This window comes from Pleurodeles waltl, chromosome 1_2 (assembly GCF_031143425.1).
Source record: "Pleurodeles waltl isolate 20211129_DDA chromosome 1_2, aPleWal1.hap1.20221129, whole genome shotgun sequence".
Taxonomy (NCBI): domain Eukaryota; kingdom Metazoa; phylum Chordata; class Amphibia; order Caudata; family Salamandridae; genus Pleurodeles; species Pleurodeles waltl.
This window is the reverse complement of record NC_090437.1, coordinates 572,108,749-572,136,494: the sequence shown is the minus strand read 5'-3', so window position 1 is coordinate 572,136,494 and position 27,746 is coordinate 572,108,749. Positions and strand designations below refer to the sequence as shown.

General features: G+C 40.1%; 1 protein-coding gene across 4 annotated transcripts in view; it reads left to right on the top strand.

The window, feature by feature from the left end:
* JADE1 (jade family PHD finger 1) overlaps positions 1–27,746 on the top strand; it is a 169,554-nt gene that overhangs the window by 66,987 nt on the left and 74,821 nt on the right. For all 4 annotated transcript variants that reach the window (XM_069242204.1, XM_069242196.1, XM_069242212.1 and 1 more), the window contains exons 3-5: positions 10,636–10,721; positions 18,272–18,429; positions 20,380–20,570. In XM_069242204.1, the coding sequence (XP_069098305.1) occupies positions 10,636–10,721; positions 18,272–18,429; positions 20,380–20,570 (435 nt within the window). The remainder of the gene's footprint in view (positions 1–10,635; positions 10,722–18,271; positions 18,430–20,379; positions 20,571–27,746) is intronic.

The following is a 27,746-nucleotide window of genomic DNA, read 5'->3' as shown; positions in this document are numbered from 1 at the left end:
TGAAAATGTCACTTACCCAGTGTACATCTGTTCGTGGCATCAGTCGCTGTAGATTCGCATGTGCCCACCCGCCTCCCCGGGAGCCTGTAGCAGTTTGGAAGTTACCTTCAACTATTTGTATATGTATCATCTCAACCTTAAATAGGTACATACTTAGTCACTCCATTGCATGGGCACTATTACTACAATTCAACTCCTACCTCACCCTCTGCGGGGAAAAACAATCGAAGATGGAGTCGACGCCCATGCGCAATGGAGACAAAAGGAGGAGTCACTCGGTCCCGTGACTCGAAAGACTTCTTCGAAGAAAAACAACTTGTAACACTCCGGCCCAACACCAGATGGCGAGCTATGCAAAACATGCGAATCTACAGCGACTGATGCCACGAACAGATGTACACTGGGTAAGTGACATTTTCATTATCTATTCTCCCCCCTTTTCATCCAAACCCTTTCTCACAAAAGCAGGTGCCCCCCAAGGATCAATCATCTCACCTTTGCTTTTCAACTTCTACATAATATCATTACCAGAACTGATCAATGATTTTCAACTCACATGCTACAACTATGCAGATGACACACAAATACTACTCAAATTGGAATGCCACAAAGACATCAAAAACTCACAATTCTTCAGTTGCTATAGAGCTGTTGATCAGTGGATGACGTGGAGCCATCTCAAACTAAATGCCTCCAAAACGGAAATACTCATATGTGGTGACTGGAAAAAGTATGACCCACTGTGCGCCTGACCTGACAATCTCGGACCACCTCCTCAATTATCCAAGGAAGTTAAAAACCTTGGAATTACCATGGACTCCAAGTTAACTATGAGTGCCCAAGTGGACAAATTATCACGAGCAAGCTTCATCACCTTGAAGACTCTGCAACGCATCTTCCCCCACCTCGGATTTCCACACAAGGTGCAGGCTGCTATCTCTCTTGTACTATCCAAACTGGATTATGACAATGGTCTCTACCATGGATCATCTCTATCTGTTATGAAAAAATTACAAGGTATTCAAAACTCCGATGCCAGACTACTATTACATATAAAGCCACAAGCCCACATCTCCCCTGCCTTGAGAGCACTACACTGGTTACCTGTTGCTAGAAGATCCACCTTCAAGCTGCTTTGTATCACCCACAAAGCTATACATGGAACAGGACCACTTATTATTAGAAACAAAATAACCAAATACATTCAACAAAGAAACCTCCGCTCAAGATTGGCACCCGCCTTAGAACACCACCATACAAGAAAAAGACTAAAGGTTTGCCTGTGTTGATAAATATTTTTTATCTGAATATGTGTATATTCTAGATATGTATAGTTCTTTAGGAAATATGTATAGCTACTATGTCATAACAATAAATTACACACATACTCTTTAAACCTGTTTACCAAATGTATATTTACTTACAATTAAATATGTATGTGAGTGTGTATATATATATATATATGTGTGTGTAAATAAATCTATAAATGAAACTCAAATTATAAATAAGTAAAGTTAAAAAAAACTAATAATTAATAAATGTAAGAAAAATAAAATGATTAAAAAAGTACATATAAATACAATTATAAATAAATAAACATAATATAAATGTACTCTTGTAAGCTTTACAGTCTTTACCCATCACCATATGTCATGTCTCTATCAATCTATCCTCCATCCCCACTCTGACTCATCCCAAACCCATTCTACTACTTTCATCTCCAAAATAACCCCGTCTAAGCTCTTCCCTCCCCTTCCACATCTAGCTCACCCAAACCTCAATTTACTACCATGATCTCCCAAACAACCCTAATAAATTCTCCCTCATTTATCTCACCTTGTTGACTCATTCAAAACCCCTTCTCCTACTATGATCTCCCTAACCCTTTCCACAGACCCCTCCTCCATCTCTCCTTTACTCATCCCAAGCCTCATCCTATTACTATAAACTCCCAATTAACATTTCTGCATTCTTCCCTCCTCTATCCCTCCATTAGTCTTGTCAATTCAACTAATAAACTCTCATATCCTCTGCTCAGATTAACTCATAAAAATACAAAAACTGAGCTCAAAATTTCCCTATACTAATCCACCTCTAATTCCTCTTGGGCTCCGGAGTAGTGTGCTACTTGCAAAAAAGTGCTTCAACGCCTTGTCAGGGGTAGTAAGTTCTATATAAATATTATTAAAATTACTGTCCTTATTGTATCCCAGTTAAGAAACTCTGCCAGATCCCCCAGATATGACAGCAGTGTTGAATTCCAAAGGGGTCTTTGCCACCATACCTTCAAATTGGCTGTTATCAACTTTTAGAACAGCTCTGGTGGTATTGGTCAATGTCATTTTCACTCGCTGTAAATGAATGTATGAGCCATATTTATAAAGTCCAAGATTACCCATACTGGGTGTCCTGCTGTTGTACTAGAGGATAAGTTGTTCGGAAAGCCATGTCTACAGTCCTTTGAGAAACTAGAAACGGTTAGATTACACTCTGAGATTTAACGAAAGTGAGTTCCAGAGTTATGGGGCAAGGTACGAAAAGCCCATCTGGAAGATCAGCAAAAAAGCGTCTATGGCCCTCTGAGTTCGGCGGGAGGGCACAACGCTTGATTTTTCGACTGCAGCACCCCCAGATCTTGGTTATAAAACCCTCTGTGAGTAAAACACTAAGCTTTAAAAAATATATTTTTTAAAAATGATATTTTAACTAATAACGAGTAAATTGCTCTTTGCCCCTCTGCTAATACACAGATTTGAGGAAGACCCAAAAGCACTTTGATTACCAGATTCTGGATGTTTTGTAGTCGCAGTAAACATATCGGAGCATTACAATAATCCAGACGTGAAATATTACTGCTTGCATTGCTATTAGTCTAACTAACCTCTTATGGCCGGAGAGAAAGAACTCTGCAGAGCATAGACAAAAAAATAGGAATAAAACTTTGTGATGGCAATAATTTGTTCCTAAAGTTATAGCCCTGTGTCTGCAAATAACCCATTTTTACTGGATTCGTAACAGCGGTTAGTCCGCATTCTGAGAGCTACCAACTAGAAGTACAGCTGATGGCAACTGGTCAAAAGGTAAGCAGCTCACTTTTGTCCCCATTTGGTTTTAAGGTATTCGTTCCCATCTGGTGGCCCACAACACTAATTAAACTGTTGTGGAGACCCCCACCACTTAGACGTCAATTGGTGTTGTCGTCACGTGACATTAGAACAAATCCATACTTCTGAATCACTTGGCCAAAGATGATCGATGTAAAATTACTTTGGACTGAATGAGGATCCTTGTGGAACCCCACAAGTTACTGATCTCAGTTTGGAACAGTGAGGTGGTGAAATAATTGTTTGAACCCTGTCACTTAAAAGGACGACAATCATTTGAGGAGAACCATTAAGTACACTGTATTTTACTGTTGGATAATGGCAGAAATTCTACCATTGTGAAGTAGCATACTAATCTCATACAGGAACACAAGAAAGGCTGTCTCCGTACTATATCATGGTTGAAATACTACTTTGGTATCGTAAAATGGATTTAGCCACAATAAAAGCCGAGAAACAGTGCTCACCGCCTGCTCCTCCTCCAAAACTGTATTCTTCAAAGGAAGCAAAGGCCCTTACATAGCCCCCATCTCCAAGGAAACCCTGCTTGCCTTTAACAAGGGTTCTGCTGAGAAACAAGCAACCATTCATTTATCATTGCCAACATTAATTTATTATTGCCAATTGAGAAGCCCAAAAATACTTCTATAAATCAGGCAGTGACGTGCCCTGCACTCCTATGCTCTAAAATACATGTTGTGTTTTCAAAACGGGGTATTTGATAGAACAATACAGAACTATGGGAAAAGCTTTCAGATTGTAGAGCATAACTCTGCCTCTCAGAGTGGCAGCTTTCTTCAATGTGACATATCCGCCTTAATAGTTGTTTGCACTGGACTACTATTTATAAATGCATTTCGTAAAAAAAAAAAAAGAAATACGTAAAGCTGTCTCTAGAATAACTAGAACCACAGTTCATGTGAGAAGGTGATTCTTAGTTTGTGAGTGAAAACAACAGTGACTTGGTCCCATTGTATGTTGGCTCAGAGAAGGTGCACTGACCAGAAGCTTAAAATCTAATTATTGGTGGTAAAATTATTTCAAAATATATGCAGATGACTTTCTTTTTTATTGGGCTGACGTTGCCACTTCCATTCAGAGACTTCTTGAAAATATATGCTCCTGTGTTAGACACCCAGAATACCACAGTAGGTAGGCAATTGGTCAAAGGACCCTCCTTTTTGCTTGTCTCAGGATTTGAAAGATTTGAACAAAGATCTTAATTGATAATCTTTGAAAGTCCACAGATGGCCGACCAATGAAGCCTGGTGCTCTTCCTACTTTCATTTGCGTTATTGCACATAATTTCCGGAATGTGGGTTTCGATGGAGTCTGCTTGATGTTGCATGACATACTGCCTTTCCCATGTGATAAGCCTCCATCCACCTTCACACCACAGTGTTATAGCAACAAAAGTAGTTATCAGTGGTACACAGTGCCGTGTTGGAGAGAGCCTAGTGCGCATGTGTGTTTGGCCGTCCCGAGACGGCCGGCCAAACACATGCGCACTGAGGGGGAGTGCACTCCCTCTCAGTCCCTGTCATTGGCAGTGGCCCCACCCCTTTTACAAGAAAATGGTAACAAACATAGTTATTCTTATAAATGTTTTGCAGCTGCTGCTGTTGGGGGGGGAAGGGAATTGACAAATTGACAACTGACAACTGTCACCTCTTATAACAGGTGGTGGAACATCCTGTGTTACACCAGAAGCGCGGATAACATCATATACAAGAGACTGCACAATACATCACATACATGCTGTCTTTGGAATAAACTTGACCTATACCAACAAAAAAATAGAACCCCCATAAAACTCACCAACCCCTTTGCCCATGCATGCTTTTATGTTCAGTCACCAGGTGCACATAAACAATATACCACACTAATGGATCAGCGAAGCTGCCTTGTCCCTCTCTTCTCTTCCTCTTCCTCCCCTCCCATCTTTTTCTTTTTCATTTCCTCCCAGAGACTGTTCACTCACTATGAGCACTTACAGGGACCTCAGCCTTCACCTTCACAGAGTCATAAATGGTTGTTCTTTACCTCCCTAGACATGAACCTCCCCAAGTTCTTTGATATGGTAAAGACATAACTATGGATGTTAACTCATGGCTGTATCTACCTAAATTCATATCCCTACTTTTTCGTATATGTAGCTTAATGTGCTCTCTCAATGTAACCTGTAATGTGCTCTCATTATCAGCTGTCAGTTACGTAATTTTTCAATAGAAATGGTTTCAACAAAAGTTTTTTTACTGGAATCAATGTGTCTTCACAACACAATTGTATTACATAATTGTTGTAGAGGAGAGATGTTATTTTCTTATCAAAGATCAGTAGAGATGTAACTGTTTTACTGCATTAAAGAAACCAGATGCCACATCATATAGGGATTACAGTCATGTTTTATATTCACTGTAGTAATTTCTGCCAATACTGCTTTTCCCTATAGAGCATCTGGACTTCAATCCTTTGGCAGTTGAAAGCAGAGTAATGCCTGGGAATTAGAACAATGGGGAATTCCTTTAAAAAACCTCTCAACCTTCCTTTTGAAGTGATCAATCTATATCTTTCCACCATAGGTACACTGTGACAAGTAATAGCAATGTGAGTGGATGTGAGTAATCCAGTGACTACCAGAATGAAGCTACCTAAACTGTGATCACTCGTCCTTGCATCTATTTTCTGTCTTTATTTAGAGCTTAATTAAGAGCAGCCCAAATGCAAGGCTCTTAGTACAGTGTAAACAGAAGGGATAGGAAAAATAGCACCCAATAGTCTACATTACTAACATACAGGATATCTACCTATATTGTTTCACTTAGTAAGCACCATTAATAAGACATAAGCAATCTATTGATACCGTTTCATTGCTAGATTTGTAGTAGGTCTTGCCCACCCTACTTCTAGTGCCTAATATCCTGTGTTACTTTAATTTTCGTTATCCTCATCCAAGTATGACAAATTCTTTGATTGCACACATACATGCACATACTTTGTTCACATGTTCAGATCCTGCTGTTGAGTTTCTACCTTTCGGCAGGTGCAGTCTTTGATATTTCAGAATGCAGTGGTTCACAGTCTGCTCAGTCAGCATATGGGTGTGCCATAAGGATATGCTCCTCATACATCTAAGGTTAATTTTGCAGATCACTAGCTCCTGGTCCAGTCCAGCAAATGTCCGCTACAGAGGTGACAGTTGCAAGAGCAATATAACTGCCCGGTCCAGTGGTATATTGAAATCCTATTATAAAAGTGGCCTCTGTTACTGTCTCCCAGGATTGCCCAATCACAGAGCATGCAAAACCACTTGTATAAAATCAGCATCACCTTTTAAGCCTCAACCTCTATGGGCCATTATCATTGTCAGTGATTTGGATTAGCCGTGGTGTAACATCGGTCTGTAAAGAAAAACATTGGACTGTCTCTCTTCTCACCTGTACAGATCCTTTGCCACTTGTCTCTGTGTTTAGGTAAGACTGTTGTTTTTGTGTAGCTTCAGGATGTAGAATTCCTATCGCCCGATGCCCGGGACATATTGTTTGAGGTCAAGGACAACAAGTTTTCATGTTTATTTTGTCCTTAGGACAAGAAGGCCCAACCCCCTGCAGCTCAAACCCTTTGGCTGCAAGTTTACAGAGAAGTGAACTGTCAGCAGTTGAAGTAATGTGACCATATGCTAATGCTGTTCCAACTTGTATTTATGGGTCATTCTCGATAGACTTCATTATTAGGGTGTGCGCTGTAAATAAACATTCTATGGTCACACTGCACTTACTGACAGTGGTGCCAGTTTAAAAAAAAAAAAAAGTGTACATACATGTTTGAAAAGTTTAACAATATGAGGCTAAGTATAATGCTCCCACAATGCTCTCTGATTAGATGCAAATATTTGCTGAAGCTTGTAAGCATGAGTTCAGAAAAATGCAAGTAGGAAAAAAAACCTTTGCTACTAATTTTAGGTGCTATTTTTTTGAAGCATCATTTAGTAAAATGTGTTCATGCATGCTAGTATTTCTAAAAAATATTCCTAATAGATAATCAATGTAACCATTTTAAATGAGAGTATGGGAAGCATGAAAATAAACAAGCACTGGCAAAGCTAACCGATCCAACAGTTTTGTGAGTCTTTTGGTTTCGTCAATGCATGTCTTGTTTTGACATGGCTTTTGTAACCCTTTATTGTTGTGGGAGCTGCCAGGCCCTCACCATTGTAACAAACAGTGGGCCAAAAAGCAAAAAAAAATTTTTTTTGGTCTCAAGAAGCACACATTGCCACCAGTGGCCTAACCAAGGCCCCTCAGTACTCCCTCCCCCCCTCCCAGAGAGCCCACTCAGCACGGCACATGCGCTGAGGGAGTCTGGGGTGGGCTGTCCCCCTCTATGATCTTTGCAGGGGGGACCACCTCCAGTTTCATTACGATACAGATTACAACAGTCGTTCCTGGCACTGAACATACATTTTGTGTGCCAATATGCTCCTTGTGGAAGAGCAGGATGCAATCACTCACAGTAAAGCCAGACAAAACAGAGAGAGAGAAATAGAAGTTTAATAAAAACAAAATGTCTTTGTTAACGCCAGACCTAAGTTTGGACCCAATTCTTAAAGAAAGTTATAAAAGTGCACCCATGATATATGTCTTTGAATTAATGCCTTTCATGAATTCACAAGAACTTACAGAAGTAGATCGGGAAATTGTACTCCTACAAAATATTTGTGAACTGTATTTTAGCACGAGCAAATATGCATGTGTAGATTTGCTCATGTGAAAATCTATTGAGCCATTGTCAGAAGTACATTTCCAACCTTTTTCATTATGGGAAAAAATTAAAGAAGCGCTGTTGAAAATCTTTAAAATATGAAAGTTAGTAGGTGTGCAGACTCAATGGCATTCCAGCCTTGGAACTACTGCTTACTGCTTCCTGTATTCCCAGCATGTAGATCTGCGGAAAGTTGGCAAAATAAAGAAATTGCTATAGTGCGGATTGAGATTGCAAGTATTCACGCCCTACTATAGTAGTAGGCCTGGCATAATCAGAGGGGGCTATTATCAGAGCTCTTACATAATGAGATTGCTGCCATAATTTGTCGCCACACTACATGGCACAAAAGGGACAAGTAGATTTTTTTTAAAGGACAAGTCGATTTAAGAAGCAGCCTGTCCCATGGTCAAGTAGATATTTTATTAAATTCCACACCCCTGCAGCTTACTTTTCTGTTTTACTGTAAATCACTCACATTAGAACACATATATTGATCTTTCAATGTTACAGCAGTTGTGATGTGCTAATCCGCCAAAAGCTTTCTGGTGCTGGATTGATAGCAGAAGATACAGCCAACTTACTTAATTAAATGCCATACTTTAGGATACATACATAATGGGAGATTGTTAACTTGTTAATGTAAGCAGTTCAAGTTGAAAATCAATGTTGGCCCATACGTTTATTTTTAAGAGTGTACCTCTGCAGTAATTTTTTTATTGGAAGAGCTTAGCAGATAGTTTGAGATGTGTCTTTGTGGAAGTGAAGTGAAAAAAGATGGCAAGGTTACCCGACTTGCCTTTTGTACGATAGACATAGATTTTAGTTTTATTTGTTGTTCTTGTAGTCAGTCAGTGAAGACATGCGACAACTGGTTAGACATTTTAACATCTGGGTATGCTGGTGTTAAGGCTTGCCACAATGTTTTGTCGACGCTTCAACTAGTATTAGGTAACTTGGCAAACTGAGTCTCTTGAAGCAGTACAGGATGGCAATCACACAAGCATTTACTCTTCTGAATTGAGTAGAAAGGTAAGGAAGCACTTTTTTGTAGCATGTCAGCATGAAATAGACCTAATCTGACGGCTACTTCAGTGTTGGGCCATATGCCTTTTCCTCCATTTGAAGGCTTTAAATCTTTGATGTCCACAGATCATAATTCTTGCCAGAACGTTTCATGTAGTTGTCCTGTATCCAAGCATGAATAGCTAGCAGACCATCCTGAAGCTTGAAAAGTCACACAGTGTTGGTGGTTCAATTCAGAACAAAATATGTGTCCTCAACAAAGGTGAAAATTGAAGGCCATAACACGAAATCAATTTGCCAAAGGTCACTAATAAACTTATGTTGAGCTGTGTTAAGAGAAGAGACCTATGGATCACTAAGTGTAGGAGTCTTTGAAGTACAAGGGGCATACAAACATACTTGGATTAAAAAACAATGTAATACAGTCTTCCATGCTGCCAGTTATCCATCCAGAATGTTATTTGTAACTGACTGTGCTCAATTGCTGCTTGTGTCTACAGATTAAACGTTTTTCTTTACCCATGTGTGAGGGTTAAGTAACTGCAGGAATCAACAGTGTACTGCTCCAGTGGAAGAAAGTCCTGCTCATGTCAGTGTTTTTTTTTTGTATAGGGATCTAGTCATATCAAATTTAATTATTGTGTTTTTCCAGCCGTTGGCAATCTGCAAATCCGTTCTGTATTGAACAAAAACAAGATTGCTGAAGCAGCAATTGGGATGTGACTGGGCCAATCAAATTGTATCATTTATTTCACATTTGTGTTAAGAAGAAGTCAAAGAACTTTGTAATGTTATGGGTAACCTGTCAGCGCACAGACACATAAATGTAAATAATAAATGCAATTGCAATCTTGTTTGAACACTAGAATTGTCAGAGTGGCGTGTCGCCTGGGGGCTGAAACAAGGAAGCTGGCCAAAATGCATGAGTGCACTGGAGTCAGAAAGTAGCTGAGACCAGCGCAGTCCCTCCAGGATGTCAATTTCTCTCCCATTGTCTGACCCGCTGAGTCATCAGCCAAATCAAGGGCTTTTAGACTGGGATCACTTTGGGTCAATGTTTGCCAATTTCTCACCCTTCTCGGAGAAAAAACTGCCTGTTTTGGACCGTACCTGGCATCCCTAACTGCTACATTCTAGACACTGACTCTGCATGTTGTATTGCATTAAAAGTGAACTTCTGTTGCTGGACTCAACCGAAGAGCGCCAGAAACCAATCTGACAAATGCCTGGCTCCTCTCTTTTCTGCAAGTGGTCTATGCCTCAAACCCGTTTAGACCTACAGATGTCGTAATTAGCTACTGAAAAAAATAAAAAAGTGATCAGGGAAATTAGAATACACATCTTGGGTTGACCCCCTTAATGTTGAAAAAGTAACAATCATTTCCTTGTAAAATGAATTTTCTGTGCAAGTAATACCTGTAGTTGGGCAGCAAAGATCTTTTCTCTTGTAGAATTACAAGCGAGGGCTGCCTGTGCTGTACTTCTCATGCATGTGTGCATATGAAAATGATTCACACTGCTCCTGCAGTTTGCGTGAAGGACAGTTGCACTGTTTCTCACCACACCACTGTTGTGTTTCAGGGAAACTGACATTGCTGCTCACTCCTGTGTGTTACTGGAGCCTGTGTTATTTCTGCCCATGCATATGCATGTCCTGCTTGTATCAATGACTCTCTGAATAATACAAATGTCAAACTACAGGCTTTGCCAGTGTCTATTTTAAATTGTTTTGGTTTATCTCTAGGTGTCTCAACCTCCTGGTCGCAGCATTCCAAATCACATCATGGAAGGAGTTCTGGCTCTGGACATGAAGATAAAAAGCCCTCCGAGGTACTGTTGTCTCTGCTTCACTGAACATGCGGTCATTGTGTAGAACTTTCTACTGCTATTTAATTTTGTCATTTTTCATGTTTTTGTAGGACTCACCTGCTGCTAAACTTGAATTCTAACAGTGGGTCACTGCTTCTTAGTGACAAGTGCATGTACTCTGACCTCTAAATCATGTCACAATTGGCGTAAAACGAGATTAGCACATTTAACTATTCTGTAAGTTAATATTATGTGGTGCAGAAGTATTCTCATAGCATGGAAAAGCAACTACTAGTTGTGGTCTGCAGCATCTATCATGCCATACACAACAGTGGCAGCAAAAACATGGCTTCAGGTCTACCTTTGGCAGCCTGGCAGCAGCAGCTTGAACCCTGCTGCACAGACCTGCCAAAATCAACCATTTGACAGGGACAGGTAGGAAACCTGATTTTAAATATGTAACCATAGGCACACCTCACTGCCTACATGGTAGGGTGCATAATAGTTAAAAAGTGGAAAATGTGTGACATTAGATATGGCATGTTGCCCCAGTGACAAATGATAGATTATACACTTTAATCTATAGCCTTTGACCTGTACAAGCTATTGATTATCTTCAAAGACTTATTTTTACATTTAATAAAATTCAAATACAATGCTAAAGTGATTATTAAATATCTGGGATCTATAGCTTTCACGGATATACCTTTACCCTCCTGAGTTTTTGGGAAGCTAATTTGCATTAACTCTCTAGCAACTCCCAGCCTGTGGTAAGCCTTGAAAGAGGTGTCCGATTCCTTCCAGAAGCACACAGTAGGCAGATTTGAATGGGCAGAGAGGACTCCTGAGCAGAGTGGGGGAGTTTAGTAGGACTGTTAAAATGTCAACAAGAACGTCACACTATAGAGACTCAGTCTACATATATCATCAGTAAATGTTCCTTTGTTTTGGCTAGCTCACAGTACCACATCCAAACCCCTAACCTGGTCAGGGTAATAGATGTTATTGTTAACCTCGAACATGACCACTCTGATTCTCAAGGAGTTTGTGGAAACGGATCTAACCCATTTGTTTGTTACACTCGCATGCCCGAGGTATACAAAGAAAGATACAAAAACGCAGTTTCAAAATTTTATTGAAATGATCATATTCTTGCTAAGAAAGAGCGAGCTGTGATTATTACAGATGGGACACATTACTGTAATCAGCATTATTAGAATGGTGAAAAATACATACAACTCAACTGTGTTAATTGTTACTAATGTTAACTAACACCTGTCTGTTACTAATACTACACTGAAGAGAGCATAACAGGATTACCATATGCCAGATTCATTGGGATGGTCTAATCCCAATATCTTGATCTTAGGTGTTAGGAAGCCAGTCTAAATGTACAGACTATCTTCCTTCACAGAACGAAGTTCGGAGTCAGCAGTACTGCATCACAGTTCACAGCGGTTCCATGAAAATCCCAGCATGAAGTGCTCTTCTTACTGAGCCTAGCATACAATATATAAAATAAAACGGTGTCTTCATGGCTCTGTGACAGAGGTGCATAACAGCTACTTTGGTTTGCCTAGCATGTCTCATAATGAGCACAGGAAATAAAAATAAGGGCATTGTGTTCTGATTGTATGACCCTAGGCTAAATGTGCAGACTAAAGGACGACAATGCTGATCAAGAAAAAATACAACTGCAGCACATTGTTGTGTTAGAGGAAAATATGTAAAAATTCACAACTAGAAAAGGATGTCAAGCTAAAACTGAAATCTAAAGTGGAGACTAAACACAGGCCCTACAACAGGTTTGTTGTTGGTACAGTGCATGGCTCAAACTGGCTTTTGTATTAGATGTGGGAGGACGCTAGTGAATACCATAATACACCCCAAACACTCAGAGCCCAAGTTTAGTGTGACAAAAGATTTTGCCATCTTGAAAACACCCTGCCACATGGTATTTTGGTCCAGTTTGCAGTAATGCAAACCGGAACTAATGAAAAACTGGGTAGGGTTCCACCTGCAAACATTTGCCCCTCTGATTAATTAGGGAGTACGCAGGAGCCATTCTCACCCAATAGCTGGTGCTAGGCATAAATGGGGCGTCTCCAGGAGGCTTCTGGAAAACACTTTCTGGACCTGCAGAAAAACAGAAGAGAACTGGACATGTTGTGTATGATCTGTGAGGATCTCTGAAGGACCGGATCTGCCCCCTGCCCTTCTTGTAACCAGGACAAAGAAGAAGATTCCGAGGGTCAGCCATCCTGTCTGGCTACAGGTACACAAAATGTTGCAAGAGTAAATACCAGCTCACCGGTAGAAATTGGAGCTAGAACCGGACTTTGCTGGTGGCCGCACTCCCTGGAATCGCATGGTCTTTAAGACCCCACCCCCCTAACAGGGTGCTGAAGGTTTAGAGATTTACTAAAGTGGTTGCTTGGGTGCTTCGGCACATGGGACAATGTTGGAATCTTTGAGAACACTTGCTCCAGAACCGAGGGCACTTATTGCAAAACATACGGGATCCGCAGTTCCAAAGTGTCTGATTGAATTTCCGATTCATGCCCCTTAAAGGCTTTAACTTCTCTGGAAAAAATGATAGTCTCTTCCCGTTTTGGGACTTTAAAAACTCTTCTAGCAAAAACCTCAAAGCTTCTGGAGCCTTAGGGGGGCAAACCTGCTGAAGGCATATGACAGGCAATTCCATAGTGGCGCAGAAAATTTCAGATATGTCCCGCAAGAAGACCACATTTTCTTGATTTTTTTTTAAAAAAATGAACATTGTTTTTTGTTCTCTGGCTTTTGACCTTTTTAGACTTTTTGACTTCCATAATTTTAGAGAGACCATTTCACTTTGCTATTATAATCAGTCTTCATCAGCGTCTGTCTCAAATCACAGCTAGGTCCTGGTCTACTGCGTCCATAGATTATCATTGGCACTGTGTGCTTTTTGTTGGTATTTTCACTTAGGTATTTGAAATACCATATCTCTGTTCCTCTTGTTGGGTTTGTGTCAATATGGTCTTATACTACTCGTAAAAGTTTGCTCTTTATTTTTTAAATTTTATGGCATTTTATTGTGTTTTATGTGACTGTTTATGCACTGCCTAAATACTGTACACATTGCCTTTGATTTAAGCCTTACTGCTATGTGTCATATTACTAGGGATTGAGCACAGGTTTATTTTATTTAAGTTGTGTGACATTTAGCAGGTTGTGACCTTATCATTTGAGGTGGACACTTGTTCATCCCAATTAAAAATCCACATTCGTACAGTATCTGTTAACTATTTTTACTGTTTTAATCCCCATTCATTGCTCCCAGTTAGATCATGAGCATTTTAATCTTGAGACACACTTGACACAGGCTTTACACTGGGTAAGACTCTGTTGTATGACAATGCTCAAGACCGTGCCCTGCACTCTTATAAGGTTTCAGAAATAAATGCATATCACAAATGTATGCAGTTCCAGTGCCTCAAATGAGTTATTCTCATGGTGGTAAGTGTTCGAATGTATGTTACAGAAAATGGCTTTGTTCACCTTATCCATTTTGAATAAAGGTTATGTATTTTTCCATGTATGTAGCCGCACGTTCCTTGTTCAGGAACAATTCTTTTTAGGAAAGGGCAATTTTTGTATACATGGAACCTTCAGCTGTATAGTCAGTCATTAACATTTGTTGAGACTATGAGCAGTATTAGTTCTTGAGCAAGCAATCTTCATTCATGTCTTTAGGCAGACTAACAAGTTGTGTGATTAATGATTTGTCCTATCACTTACAGTCACAGTTTAGTTTAGAGTAAGATGCATTCTGTATAGCGTTTTTAACTGATGCAGAATCTGTTACTGTGCATTTTCCTCCAGTCCAATCTTTGGCACCAGCAGAGGACCGTAATACAGTAAAATAGGTTCAACAAGAGAAATCCGGGTTCTTTGTGAGCCTTTATTTCATAGCTTTTTAGGGTCAACATAAGGAGCTTTAATACGAGATGTTTTTAATTTTTCACAGGCCAGTGTAGAGGTTTGGATTGGTACCTTGTTAGAACAAGTTGTAATGTAACTCCTACAATCCAGTTTAGTTTAGGTTATCTTGTACTATTGTGTACGTGTCACGGCTGGAGCATGTACAGGTGGCATGAATTATGGAAGGGTGGTGTACGCAGCTAGTGCAAATATGTCTTTTGGTTTGTGTAGTACATATTTATGTTAAGCCCAAGGATGCATCCTCACACGTTAAGTTGCTTGTTGTCAGTATATTCATAATGTTGTTCTGAATTTGTGTATGTAAATGTTCAACATCATTAGGCAGAAATAAATCTACATTACTGGTTGTGGTTATTATCTGAATGGGTGATAATCTGTATGGTTATGTTTAGCAAACCTTTGATGTACGAGGCTTGTCTAGAACCTTTGTTGTTTTTCATGTTGGTATTTGCCTGGTGTAGAGAATATTTCGAAGAGGTAAAGTTGTCTTGTGGCAAAGATTGCCATTATGGAGTAATCTTCAGGATGTTCGCTTGGGTCTACTTTTCCCTTTTTGATGGCCTTTTGACTTTTTCTGTCCATTCTCTCATATCCATTGGCAAGATACAATGTCAGCCATCGCTTGGCTTAACCCTGTGGATTACCCATCTCTAATCTTTCATCTATTTCTTTAAGCTGTTTAGATGTATGCCTGTCTCCACACACATCCATCCATGTGCTTGCTCTAAACAGTTTGAGGGACTAGTCCCCTCGAATGTGTCTCACTCAAATTCTTCTGTCCCTCCCCCTTTCTCTCCATGGCTGGCTCGTTCTGTTTACCCATGCATGCCAGCCATGTTTATATCTCATCCATCTTTGTCTCTTGCCAATTTGCGCATTTCTTCTCTTGAAGTCCTCCATCTTGGGACTTGTTCTCCCCTTCACGTCAGCCCCTGCCTACCTACCCACCCATCACCATCTCCTGTTTCTCCCTCCTGGCAGCTTCTCTATAGTGCCACCAGGTTGCTTCATTTTTGCTTTTGTTTGCTTTTCACATAGCGAAGCGAAAGGTAACCAATAATGTAGACCCCCTTGCAATCAGGGGGGATCTTTTGTTTTATGTGCTAAAAAGAGAAGGGGGGCAAAAACGCCTTCACTATATATTTACTTTGTTTTTAGTTTACAGAAACTAAAGATGGACTTTAATGAATACTTCCTTGCAGACCGACTTTTATTTTAAATGGAAACAAAAATAGGACTGTATTAATAGAAATGAGCCTTTAATGCAGCCTGCCTTGATTCTCTGTCTGCAGTGTACTTGCACTGCATTCATTAGCACCTCAAACCCAGCCCTTTTGGCTTTGCCATTGCTTGTTCAGTGATAGGTTATTTTCAAAAAGTCTGCGTCAGATGTATACCCATTGTTGCTCAAGACGTCTTCTAGAGATCATGTTCACAAATAATGGATGTGGTCAGGGCTAAACTGGTAAATAATAGAGTTCGGGGCTGGAGAGGCCCGCCTTAGCACCTGATTTTATCCTACTATAATATACTTAAGAAAACAAAAAACACATAGAACTTTTGGGTCACTAAGCACAGAAAATCATCACTTTAGACTACAAGTGGGTTGGGGAGTGAGAAAAAACTTTAGAGATTGGTTGCAGTCGGCACGAATGCGGACTGCAACCAATCTCCAAATGTGTGCTTCTTGCCATTTTAACAAGAATTGGCAAAGCGATTACATTGTGCCGATGCAAAGGCTATTGGCTTTGCCTAGGTTTTTTAGCCATGTTGTCGAGCAACACAGCTGCTGTGCAACATGGATAAAAGCTTTTTTTTTTTTTTTTTAAACGCTCTGATGTGGCAAGTGCTGGCTGCAACATTGTGCTTTTTTATTTCTTATGGCAGTTGTGCAGTGTGGGTGGGTAACATGGACAACAAGAGGGAGGACAGGAAGAAGTGTGCAACACTGACAACGCGACACAGTGTAGAAGGAAAACGGCAACAGGACCAAAAAGAGTACCTTGTTGCAGCCAGCGTTGACTACATTATGGTGCTGTTTTTTCTGGTGGTGGATGAGAGGGGAAAAAGCAATACAGGGGCTGGGTTAGGAACGAGGGTTTGGAGGGGAAAGAAGCAATACAGACACAGGGTGGGAAGGGCAACCGAGTACAAAAAAAAAAAGTAGTATCCCAATCACAGTGAGATCAGCGGAAGGACAGCAACCAAGCCAAAGTAATCAGTACTTGGTCCACGCTTGAGCCGAAAGACAAGGAAGTAAGGTTGGTATGCACTGCTGGATTAGAAGTCAGCAGATAAGAGTGACAAAGAATTTAGCTTTCTTGGAACACAGAAGAAGCTGTCTCCATGGCTGCAGCAAACATAATTTCTACAGTTTGCTTTGGGAAATCTAATAACCAGACAAGTTTTTCATCTAAGGATTTTTCTCCAGTGCTAGGGTTTGCTGACATGTCCTACAGATTTGTTTAATTTGGCCTCTATGGGAAATCTGCTTCCTGGGAAGAGTATGCTTCAAGGAGCTGTGTACTAAGAAGCTGCAAAAGTCCTGAATCAAGAGGGGATGTGCTGATTACAGAGAACCAGAAACCCAGTGGAGTGGGTGCTCAGCAGTCAGTCCTTAAAACCTGGGAGTTTTCACCCCGGTTGTACTGGGAAAGATAAAGCCATTCTAGTGAGCTGCACACTTCAAGTTTCACTCTGAAGTGTTGAACGAGTGCTACAATGTAAACCTTTCTGCAGTGTCCCCGTAAGAGCAGTAGTGTGCATCAAATGAAGGTATTGACTCTTCCTCTGCCACCAGACCTTACTGAAGCTTGCTGTTCCTATTTAGTGTTCAGTCAAAACACTTTTTTGCAAGCTGGTGATGTGTTAGGACTCAGGAACTTTTTTCTTGCTGCTTTATTTTCCAATCCATTTTCATCTTTTATCATGTATTGTGCTGATGCTATTATTTCTGATAACTTGTATCCTTTTCTTACTTATTTTGAATTATTTTTCATATTGAACCTTTAAGTTCTTATTTTCATAACAGTATTGTACTATACTGTTATGCATAACACTTCACTTTTTCCCTGAGAATTGTCTTGATGAATTAAGTTCCTCTGAGTGAAATTAATTTACCTACCTGAAGTCGTCTCTGCAACACCCATTATAGCTGCATTTCACTAAGTGTGTATGTTAATACCAGGAATTATTGCATGTTTTTAACTTCGAGTGTTTCACCTGGTTTGGATCTGACTGCTTATTTTTAAAATGTGTTCACTCGTAACGTCCAGTTTAAAATGTTTTTCATTTTTCTGTCGATGTGAACTGTACTGTTGCAGAATTGAATTACTAATAAACATCTATTCAGTTTTCTCGTCAATAGAAATGTCAGTTACTGAAGTTAAATAATACTCCACTTAGGTAAATGGATGCCAACGGGGTGTCAGATTTATTCTGTATTTAGTGTCAAAGACTGGCATTTGTTTTTTTGGGAGATTGTTTGCAAGTGACTTTCCTATTCATATGGGTTTATAAATTCCAAGTACCCCTGCAAACCTATGGTGTGAATATCAGTTGTTTCTAATACACTTCTTTGTTTTTAGGTGTTCAGAACTGACTTGATCACTGCCATGAAACTGCATGATTCTTACCAACTGGATCCGGATGAGTACTATGTGCTTGCAGACCCCTGGCGACAGGAATGGGAAAAGGGAGTTCAGGTGCCAGTCAGCCAAGATGCCATCCCAGAACCTGCAGCCAGGTATTACTGAGAGCTGCTTGACCATGAAATATGATGTTTCGTTTTTCTGTGTAGGGCATATCAAGCAAGATCACATAACCTAAGAAGCTCCCAGGAACGTAATTGAACCCTGTAACATGAGCAAGATGAACACGTTATTTGCCTTCAGTTATTCCCTTTCTGGTAGAGACACTCACCTTTTGAATATTCCCCAGGTGTCAAACTAAACCCAGAAGCCTTTTTCATAGCACCCTTGCTTACTGGATAGTGGTGCCATCTGGTACTGCTCCGGAGCGGAGCAACGTCAGAAGTGACGTGTGGGGCCTATAAACGCTGCACTTCTGCTCGCTGTCAGTTGCTTTCAAGACTGTCTGCTCCTCCAGACTTGGAGCCCCAAAAGCAAATTGGTAGAACAGTGTGCAGATTCCTAGACTTGGGATCTTAGTAATAGATAGAGAGCAGTCAAAGAAGGGCGAGGGCCGGTGAGAATCTGCAGCTAGATAGAATTTCTACCAGAAAGAACATTAAAGAAAGAAAGTAACTTCTTTTTCTGATAGAGATTTGTAGCCACAGATTCCTCACCTTTTCAATATATACTAAAGTTTTATGGACTCAAACCATAAAGTCCTGCAGAACTGAGCGGGAAAAGTGGCCTTCTCACCAGACCTGGCTGTCCAGACAATAGTACTTCATGAACGCATGTAGGGATGCTCACATAGCTACCTGGCAGATATCTAGTACTGGGACTCTGCATGTTAAAGAAGTGGTGGCATCTTTGGCACTGGTGGAATGAACTTGTATCTTCCGAGGGCTGTTTCTTTGCCACATGTAGCAGATCTTAATGCAGAGCACAATCCAGCATATGGTATTCTTCTGCACAGTTTTTCCTTTCTTTGCTTTGTGAACCCCATAAAGAGCTAATCGTCCACCCAGTGGTCTTCAGTTCGATCAGTGTAGGGGCGGAGAGCTTATTTGTATCCGAGTTAGAGGGGTAAGCAGGCTTTGGATCTGGAGCTGAATTTGAATATTTCTTTGCTGGCCGTCTTGTGCACGGTGAAGCAAACGGTTACCTTGTGTTTCCTGATGCCCTTCAGGTTTATTGACGCACAGTCTCTGCTGGTGCTTGGAGTTGTAGCCTGACCCCAGACACCACATGCAGATCTGGTGGGGATTTGACATAGACATCTGTTGGGACAGTCCTTACGGGGTTTAAAACCAGTCTTAGGTGGTGGCATCATTCGCACACTGGATAATTTTCAAAGAAAATGAGTATCTGAGAGACGAGAGAAGCTCCAGATCCATGCCTGTGTGAGCAGATAGGAAGGAAAATATGTTAGCATGCAGAAGTGGTGCCTGAATATGCCCCACACGTCCCTTACAGAGCAGAACAGTGTCCGTGAGGAGCTGCACAATGCACCCTCTGGGACGCAGGAACTATGAAAAAAGATTCAGAATCCAGTATGACACCTGTGGAATATCCAAAAGGAGTGGAATCTACAGCTGGAAGTCACTATCAGAAGTGTGGTTTTCAAAGGCTAAAATGTTCAAATGTTAGGTATGAAAAAAGTGGCCATCAGATTTATTGGCAAGAATTGCGTAGTTGCAGAAACCATTCATGATGTTAGTTAGGGAGAATAGCCCCTACAGTATAAAGAAATACCTGATTAAGGAGAAGTGACAGAATTGAACTAGGAGGGGTTGAGTGCTTTTGGTTATGAGTAGAATATGTTCTGAACCAGTTTTCATGGGCTAGTTTGAATGAGTTAACACTCCTAGCCTGTGCTCATGACCAAGGAGTGGAAAATCTAAGCAAACTTGTTTTTACTGCTGATGAGACCCTTAAATTTTAGTGCAGTGATTGTCTACTTCTTGCATTATTACGGCACTCAGCTGTGGAATCCCAAGCTCTTTTCCAAAATGCAAAAGATGTATTTATCTACAAATCCTGTTATATATTTTATTTGTTACTAGGGAGATTTCGCCGAAGGATTCATTTGTCACGTTTACCAGGTCCAAGAAGTATATTCGATCATCTGGCACAGAACCTGCAGAACCTGGATACATTGATATAAAAACATTGGCTGAAGGTGTTTGTCGCTATGACTTGAATGACATGGATGTTGCATGGTTGGAACTGGTCAATGAAGAATTTAAAGACCTGGGTGAGAATTGGCATATTTTCCAGTATATTGAAGATTACTGCAAACTACATTACAAGTGTTATGTTTTAAACATTAGAGTATTAAATTTTTCTTTCACGGACTTGAGACCAGTAATGCTTATTTTCAGTGGACAGCAGTATGTGGCTGCGTGTGCAGTTCTGGAAGGGCATGCATGGTGTAGTATTGAGAAAGGCAGGAGACACAAGTCTGGCAACTTGATGTATAGATTCATGTATTGGTTTATTGGATGAGTTGATGTTGCATTGTACATGTCTTGATATCCTTTTACCAGTGGTACTGTTTGTGTTCTACAGTGATACCTATGCTGTTTTTGAGAGATTGAGTTTTAAACATGAATTACTCAGATGATAAAGAAGATCCTGGGTATAACCTTACTTTTGTAAACCTTCTATCCTCTACATGTGAGTCTGTTTATCACACTTGTACTGAGAGCCTTCAAATACTTATTTGGATACATATATATTGCAGATTTTCTTCAAGACTTCACAGTATTACTCCTAAGAAAGTTTAAGAACATATAATCCCTAATTTCCAGGAATGACTAAAGACATTGAGGGCAGCTCACACTGTGCCCCAAGAGCACTGTGAGACTCCCTTTTCTGTGACTTGAAGAATCCTGCTTACATTTTTTTGCAGGCTGTTCTTATTGCAGCCATGAGGCTGATTACAGTTAAAAAAAAAAAAAACTTGGATTACACTAGCGAATGTGAACACATTTGTCGCCATTCTCAGTAGTGTTCACATTGACTGTCCAATGTATGGCAAGTCCTATTTTTTCTAACTATCTAGCTGCAGGAGTCTTTTACTGGAAGATTGTGAAACTCACTGGCAGTGCTGACAATGGCATCTCATATAGTACATTTAATTTATTGTAGTGTGCTTTGAAAATTACTATTTTAGTAAGAGGCTGTTTTATATGTACACACACTGAAAAAAACAAAGTTTAAAATAACGTCATAGGTGAATTTCTCACTGACGACATTAACGTTTCTTTAAAACAAAAAACACAGAAATTCAACAGTTATAATTGGCAGCACTAACTATAACTTGCACCCCTACCATGCTCTGCTTATGACCTTGGATATGACATCTCCCATGACATGTTCTATATCATTTATGACATTACTGATGACATCTCAAATGACATCATTCATAACATCATCCAGTGAGTGTTCTACTTTGTTTTACAGTTTACATAGTGGCACATGACTGCAGTAGTCGTTGTCTACCAAATTCTGTATTGCCTAGGTTCAGCTAATAGTTGTAACCACCAAAGATGTGTAGAGTTATTGAACATGTTATAAATCTTTGCATTGAAGAGTATCTCTGTATGCAAGGAACAGTTGAGTTGTATTCATTATAGTCTACATAACTTTTTCGTTCTGCAGAAACACTTTCAAACAGGAGAAACACACTAGGTAGTAGATACTAACTTTTTTAAGCATCCTTGAGGTATTATAGAGAATTGTGTCAGCATAATATTTTACACTTAACATAGAACAGTGTGTGCACCACCTACTAATGTATGTATGGTTGCTTGTTTTGCTTCAGAAGATGGCCTATCTGTAAAGTGTACACTATGAAAGCTGCAGGTAGTATGATCTTTAGCACTTTCCAATCTTTTTTTTTTTTTTTTTTTAAACAAATAGAGTCTTTTTTGACAACCTTTGCAAAGAATGAACACTTTTCTTAGTAAGAGTCTTTTGAATAGTCTGTGGTGTGTTTTCGATGAGAGTTTCACTGTTTGCCCGCAGTGTGGCATAGGATCACCTCTGGTCCTAGGTTAAACAGTTTACAATACCCAGTTCTCTAATAATATCAACTTTGCTTCTTAATGTAGGTTCGATGTGTGTCTAAAGTTTGACACAGATAACAAATAGTCCCAAGTAGGGCATTTGCTTTGGAATTGGTATGTACTATTTTAGATTTCATTGTCTAGATATTGCACACACCTTGTGCATTGTGGGTTTCCCATATATTTGTGGTTGATTAATAATGTGAACCATGCTTGGTGTAAAGTGTATGCTAGAGGGTCATTGTTGCACACAATGCTTGCTTTAAATACCTAAAGGAGATGTTTCTGTGGTGGTAGAAATGATGTCTGATTGTGTCTTGAGTTATTTTGTACTTTATTTCAGACCTCTAAAGCTATAGTAATTTATACACCTGTATGCAGGAAAACAAAGCTGGGATAATCTCATCAATGATGTCATTTGAGATCTCATAATTGATGTAATAAATAATATCATAGAACATGTCATGAGTGATGGCATGTGAGGTCATAAGCAGTAGATGGTGGAGGCGCAAGTTATAGTTAGTGCTGCTAACAGAAACTGGTGAAATTCTATTTTTTTTAATTTGTTTTTTAGTTCAGAATGTTAACGTCAGTGAGAAATTCCCTTAACTATAATGCTGCTTTAGCGCTTATTTTTTACAATAAATGTGTATTTTTTTTTTTTTTTAAGTAAATTATGGTGGTTTGCATAATAGGGTATGTGGATGAACTGGTCTCTCCACTGAGACCTTTCACCAGGATGACATGGATGCCCAGGATGTTGGTGCGGAAGGACTGGCGTCTACACTGAGAACTCTTTCTTGAATGAAGTGTGTGAGTAGTAGAGTGTAGAAAGAAATTGGCCTCTATACTGAGACCTTTGTCTTTGATTGGTGTGCGTAGTAAGGTCTGGGGACAGATTCACTTTTCAACTGGCATCTCTTTTGCATGACAGGTGTGCATAGTAGGATGTCGGAAAATACTGAATTCTCTGCCAACAGACCTTTCTTGGATAACACCTGTCCATAGTAGGGTATGAGGAGGGTACGGACATCTGCACCAATGTCTCTCTGGGATGATGGATGTCTCTGCTAATAAATAAACACAGGATACTCTCTTCTCTAACCTCTCTCTCTTGCATCACATTGGTGCATAATAGGTACTAGCCTTTCCACTGAGACTTCTGTCTCTGACGGGTATGCAGAGTAAGTTGTAGGGAGGAAAACTAGCCTGTTTTCTAAGACCTCTGTCTCCGGTGTCACAGCTGGGATTTGCCTCCCCACTGAGGTCTCTCTCTTCATTGATAGATAGCATGCTGTGGTTTGGAGATAGAATATCCTCTTTGCTCAGACCCCTCTCTCAAATGATGATTGTCTATAATAGGATATAAAGAGGAACTGGCTTCTCCAATAACACCTGTCTCACATCAAATGTGTGCGTAGTAGGGTGTGGGGAGGGCGTGGCCTCTAAGCTGAGACCTTTGTCTGGGATAACAGGTTCATGTAGTGGAGTGTAGGGAATCACTGGCCCTTATCCTTAGATCTCTCCCTTGGATGATCGGTATGCTTAGTAGGCTGTGTCCTGAGACATGTCCGTCGAAGGACAGATCAACAACTAGGGCTTGGGGAGGAAATGAGATGTATGCTGATAAATTTCTGATGGATGACAGGCATACAGACTAGCGTATAAATGGACATGCAATATCTACCCAGAGCAAAGTGTGCAAAGCCGACAAAATGTGGAACACTTCCCACCCACCCGCGCCAGACCAAAGACCTCCTTACCTTCAGGAAACTTCTCAAGACCTGGCCGTTCGAGTAGTAGTACCACCCCCACTCCCCATTTCTTTCTCCTCCCCTCCTCAGCTACTTGAGACCCTCACGGGTGAGTAGTGCGCTTTACAAATTCCTGATTGATTGCAAAAGGACTGCCGTCTCCACCAGCTGACATAGTGTATGCAGTCGCATCTGTGCCAAACTACAGTATGAAGAAGCACTAATCTCTTTCTAGTACCGAATACCTACATATACATGTTGCAGCACAGTTACAGTTCTTGAAGATGAAACTGCGACTGTAAGTCAGCATTGCAACACTGTAACAATATTCACTTTTTTAAAAGCTACTAAAGTAAGAAATCAGTAGTAACTTTAAACTTTTTATTAAAAACAAACCAATTTAACACTACAAACAACAACTAACTTAACAAACTACAGCAACAACTGTAAAACAAACAAAACAACTAACTTTTTACTAATTTATGACATTTCTTTTCACTCATCACCAGGCACCAACATCTTCCCTTTTGCTTCATTTGCCTACTGGAGTTTGATGCACATAGATCTTGTTTTTGTTTTTTTGAGCCACCGTAGCCTACCAAACAATATCTCCTTTAATTAATAGAGTTTTTACGGCATCTAGGTGAAACAATAGTCTATGCTAAATTGTAGTTGTATAAAATTTGCAAAAATAAGTTCAGCCAGGAATTTAGGAAAAAAACAGTGTGTTACTTATGTTACAGGAATGTAGAAGTATTGTAGATGCCTTCATTCTGAAAGGATAACTACAGGGAGTGCAGAATTATTAGGCAAATGAGTATTTTGACCACATCATCCTCTTTATGCATGTTGTCTTACTCCAAGCTGTATAGGCTCGAAAGCCTACTACCAATTAAGCATATTAGGTGATGTGCATCTCTGTAATGAGAAGGGGTGTGGTCTTATGACATCAACACCCTATATCAGGTGTGCATAATTATTAGGCAACTTCCTTTCCTTTGGCAAAATGGGTCAAAAGAAGGACTTGACAAGCTCAGAAAAGTCAAAAATAGTGAGATATCTTGCAGAGGGATGCAGCACTCTTAAAATTGCAAAGCTTCTGAAGCGTGATCATCGAACAATCAAGCGTTTCATTAAAAATAGTCAACAGGGTCGCAAGAAGCGTGTGGAAAAACCAAGGCGCAAAATAACTGCCCATGAACTGAGAAAAGTCAAGCGTGCAGCTGCCACGATGCCACTTGCCACCAGTTTGGCCATATTTCAGAGCTGCAACATCACTGGAGTGCCCAAAAGCACAAGGTGTGCAATACTCAGAGACATGGCCAAGGTAAGAAAGGCTGAAAGACGACCACCACTGAACAAGACACACAAGCTGAAACGTCAAGACTGGGCCAAGAAATATCTCAAGACTGATTTTTCTAAGGTTTTATGGACTGATGAAATGAGAGTGAGTCTTGATGGGCCAGATGGATGGGCCCGTGGCTGGATTGGTAAAGGGCAGAGAGCTCCATTCCGACTCAGACGCCAGCAAGGTGGAGGTGGAGTACTGGTTTGGGCTGGTATCATCAAAGATGAGCTTGTGGGGCCTTTTCGGGTTGAGGATGGAGTCAAGCTCAACTCCCAGTCCTACTGCCAGTTCCTGGAAGACACCTTCTTCAAGCAGTGGTACAGGAAGAAGTCTGCATCCTTCAAGAAAAACATGATTTTCATGCGGGACAATGCTCCATCACACGCGTCCAAGTACTCCACAGCGTGGCTGGCAAGAAAGGGTATAAAAGAAGGAAATCTAATGACATGGCCTCCTTGTTCACCTGATCTGAACCCCATTGAGAACCTGTGGTCCCTCATCAAATGTGAGATTTACAAGGAGGGAAAACAGTACACCTCTCTGAACAGTGTCTGGGAGGCTGTGGTTGCTGCTGCACGCAATGTTGATGGTGAACAGATCAAAACACTGACAGAATCCATGGATGGCAGGCTTTTGAGTGTCCTTGCAAAGAAAGGTGGCTATATTGGTCACTGATTTGTTTTTGTTTTGTTTTTGAATGTCAGAAATGTATATTTGTGAATGTTGAGATGTTATATTGGTTTCACTGGTAATAATAAATAATTGAAATGGGTATATATTTTTTTTTTGTTAAGTTGCCTAATAATTATGCACAGTAATAGTCACCTGCACACACAGATCCCCCTAACATAGCTAAAACTAAAAACAAACTAAAAACTACTTCCAAAAATATTCAGCTTTGATATTAATGAGTTTTTTGGGTTCATTGAGAACATGGTTGTTGTTCAATAATAAAATTAATCCTCAAAAATACAACTTGCCTAATAATTCTGCACTCCCTGTAAGAATAACTTGGCTTTTGCAGTAACACTAGACAGTTCTAAAGTTGCCTACACATTCTTTCTCCTGGCAGATACTACCTCTTCCCAAGTACTTACTGGTCAAGCAGATAAAACTCTCCTTTTGTAAATAATGCACTTTTAGCTGCTTGCATAAGCAGATCATTTTGTCATCAAAAACAAGTAGAGCTACACAGAACAAGCTTCTACAAGGGTTCAAATGTCACAGTACGCAGTAAGATAAACATCAGTAGTGCAATTATATTTTTTTCTAGACTTTCCTCACAGTTACTGTTCCCTCTTTCTTCCATAGTAAACAATTTCTGTTTTTCCTCCTCCATATATTGTGTGTCACAGTACGCAGTAAGATAAACATCAGTAGTGCAATTACATTTTTTTCTAGACTTTCCACACAGTTACTGTTCCCTCTTTCTTCCATAGTAAAAAGTTTGTTTTTCCTCCTCCATATATTGTGTGACACAGTACTACTGTTTTTTCTGTGCTTCTGTTTCCCATTTTTCTCCTTAAAAAGGCAACATAACCAAAAAATTAGTTATATACTGATCAATATTTGATAACAGCGATACATCACTATATTCTCTGAATATTTCGCTATTATTCACCCACAATCACATATTTATATGTACTGTACTATGAACTTCATATTCCTTTCTCTGCAAAAATGATACACCCTCAAACACTGCATTTTTGTATCCACAATTTAATTGTAACATGCCTTCAAACATGGCTCCACAGCAGTTTGTAAACTAATACAGTCCTCTTTACACAGTTTAACCATGTTTTACTCTAGAAACATCAATATCTCTAATGAAACATCTCATGAGGTTAAATATTTGTACTCTGAAGGTTCAGAAAAAATTGGCCTTGGATTAACAGATTGCAGATTCTTTTGTAATTTCAGAAACACTGCCTCTTTTAATTAGAACGACTCACAAAACAACCTCCACAACTGCGGTGGCGATCTGGGCTTGTCGGTTCCTTTGGATGCCGACCTGCCTAAAGTACCTGGGGATCCTTGTGAACAGGGGGCTGGACCACATGAGAAAGGATGACCTCGAGCCCCTGGTGGAACATACAAAAGCATACTAAAGTCGACACACCTTAATCTTTCCCTTTGGGATCATATATAGGCGGTCAAGATAGTTACTCTCCCTAGATTCACATGTGCTGGGAATGTTGCCCTTCCAGGTCCCAGTTACCCTTCTCCGCTCCGTGAATCAGCTCATCAGATGTTTTGTA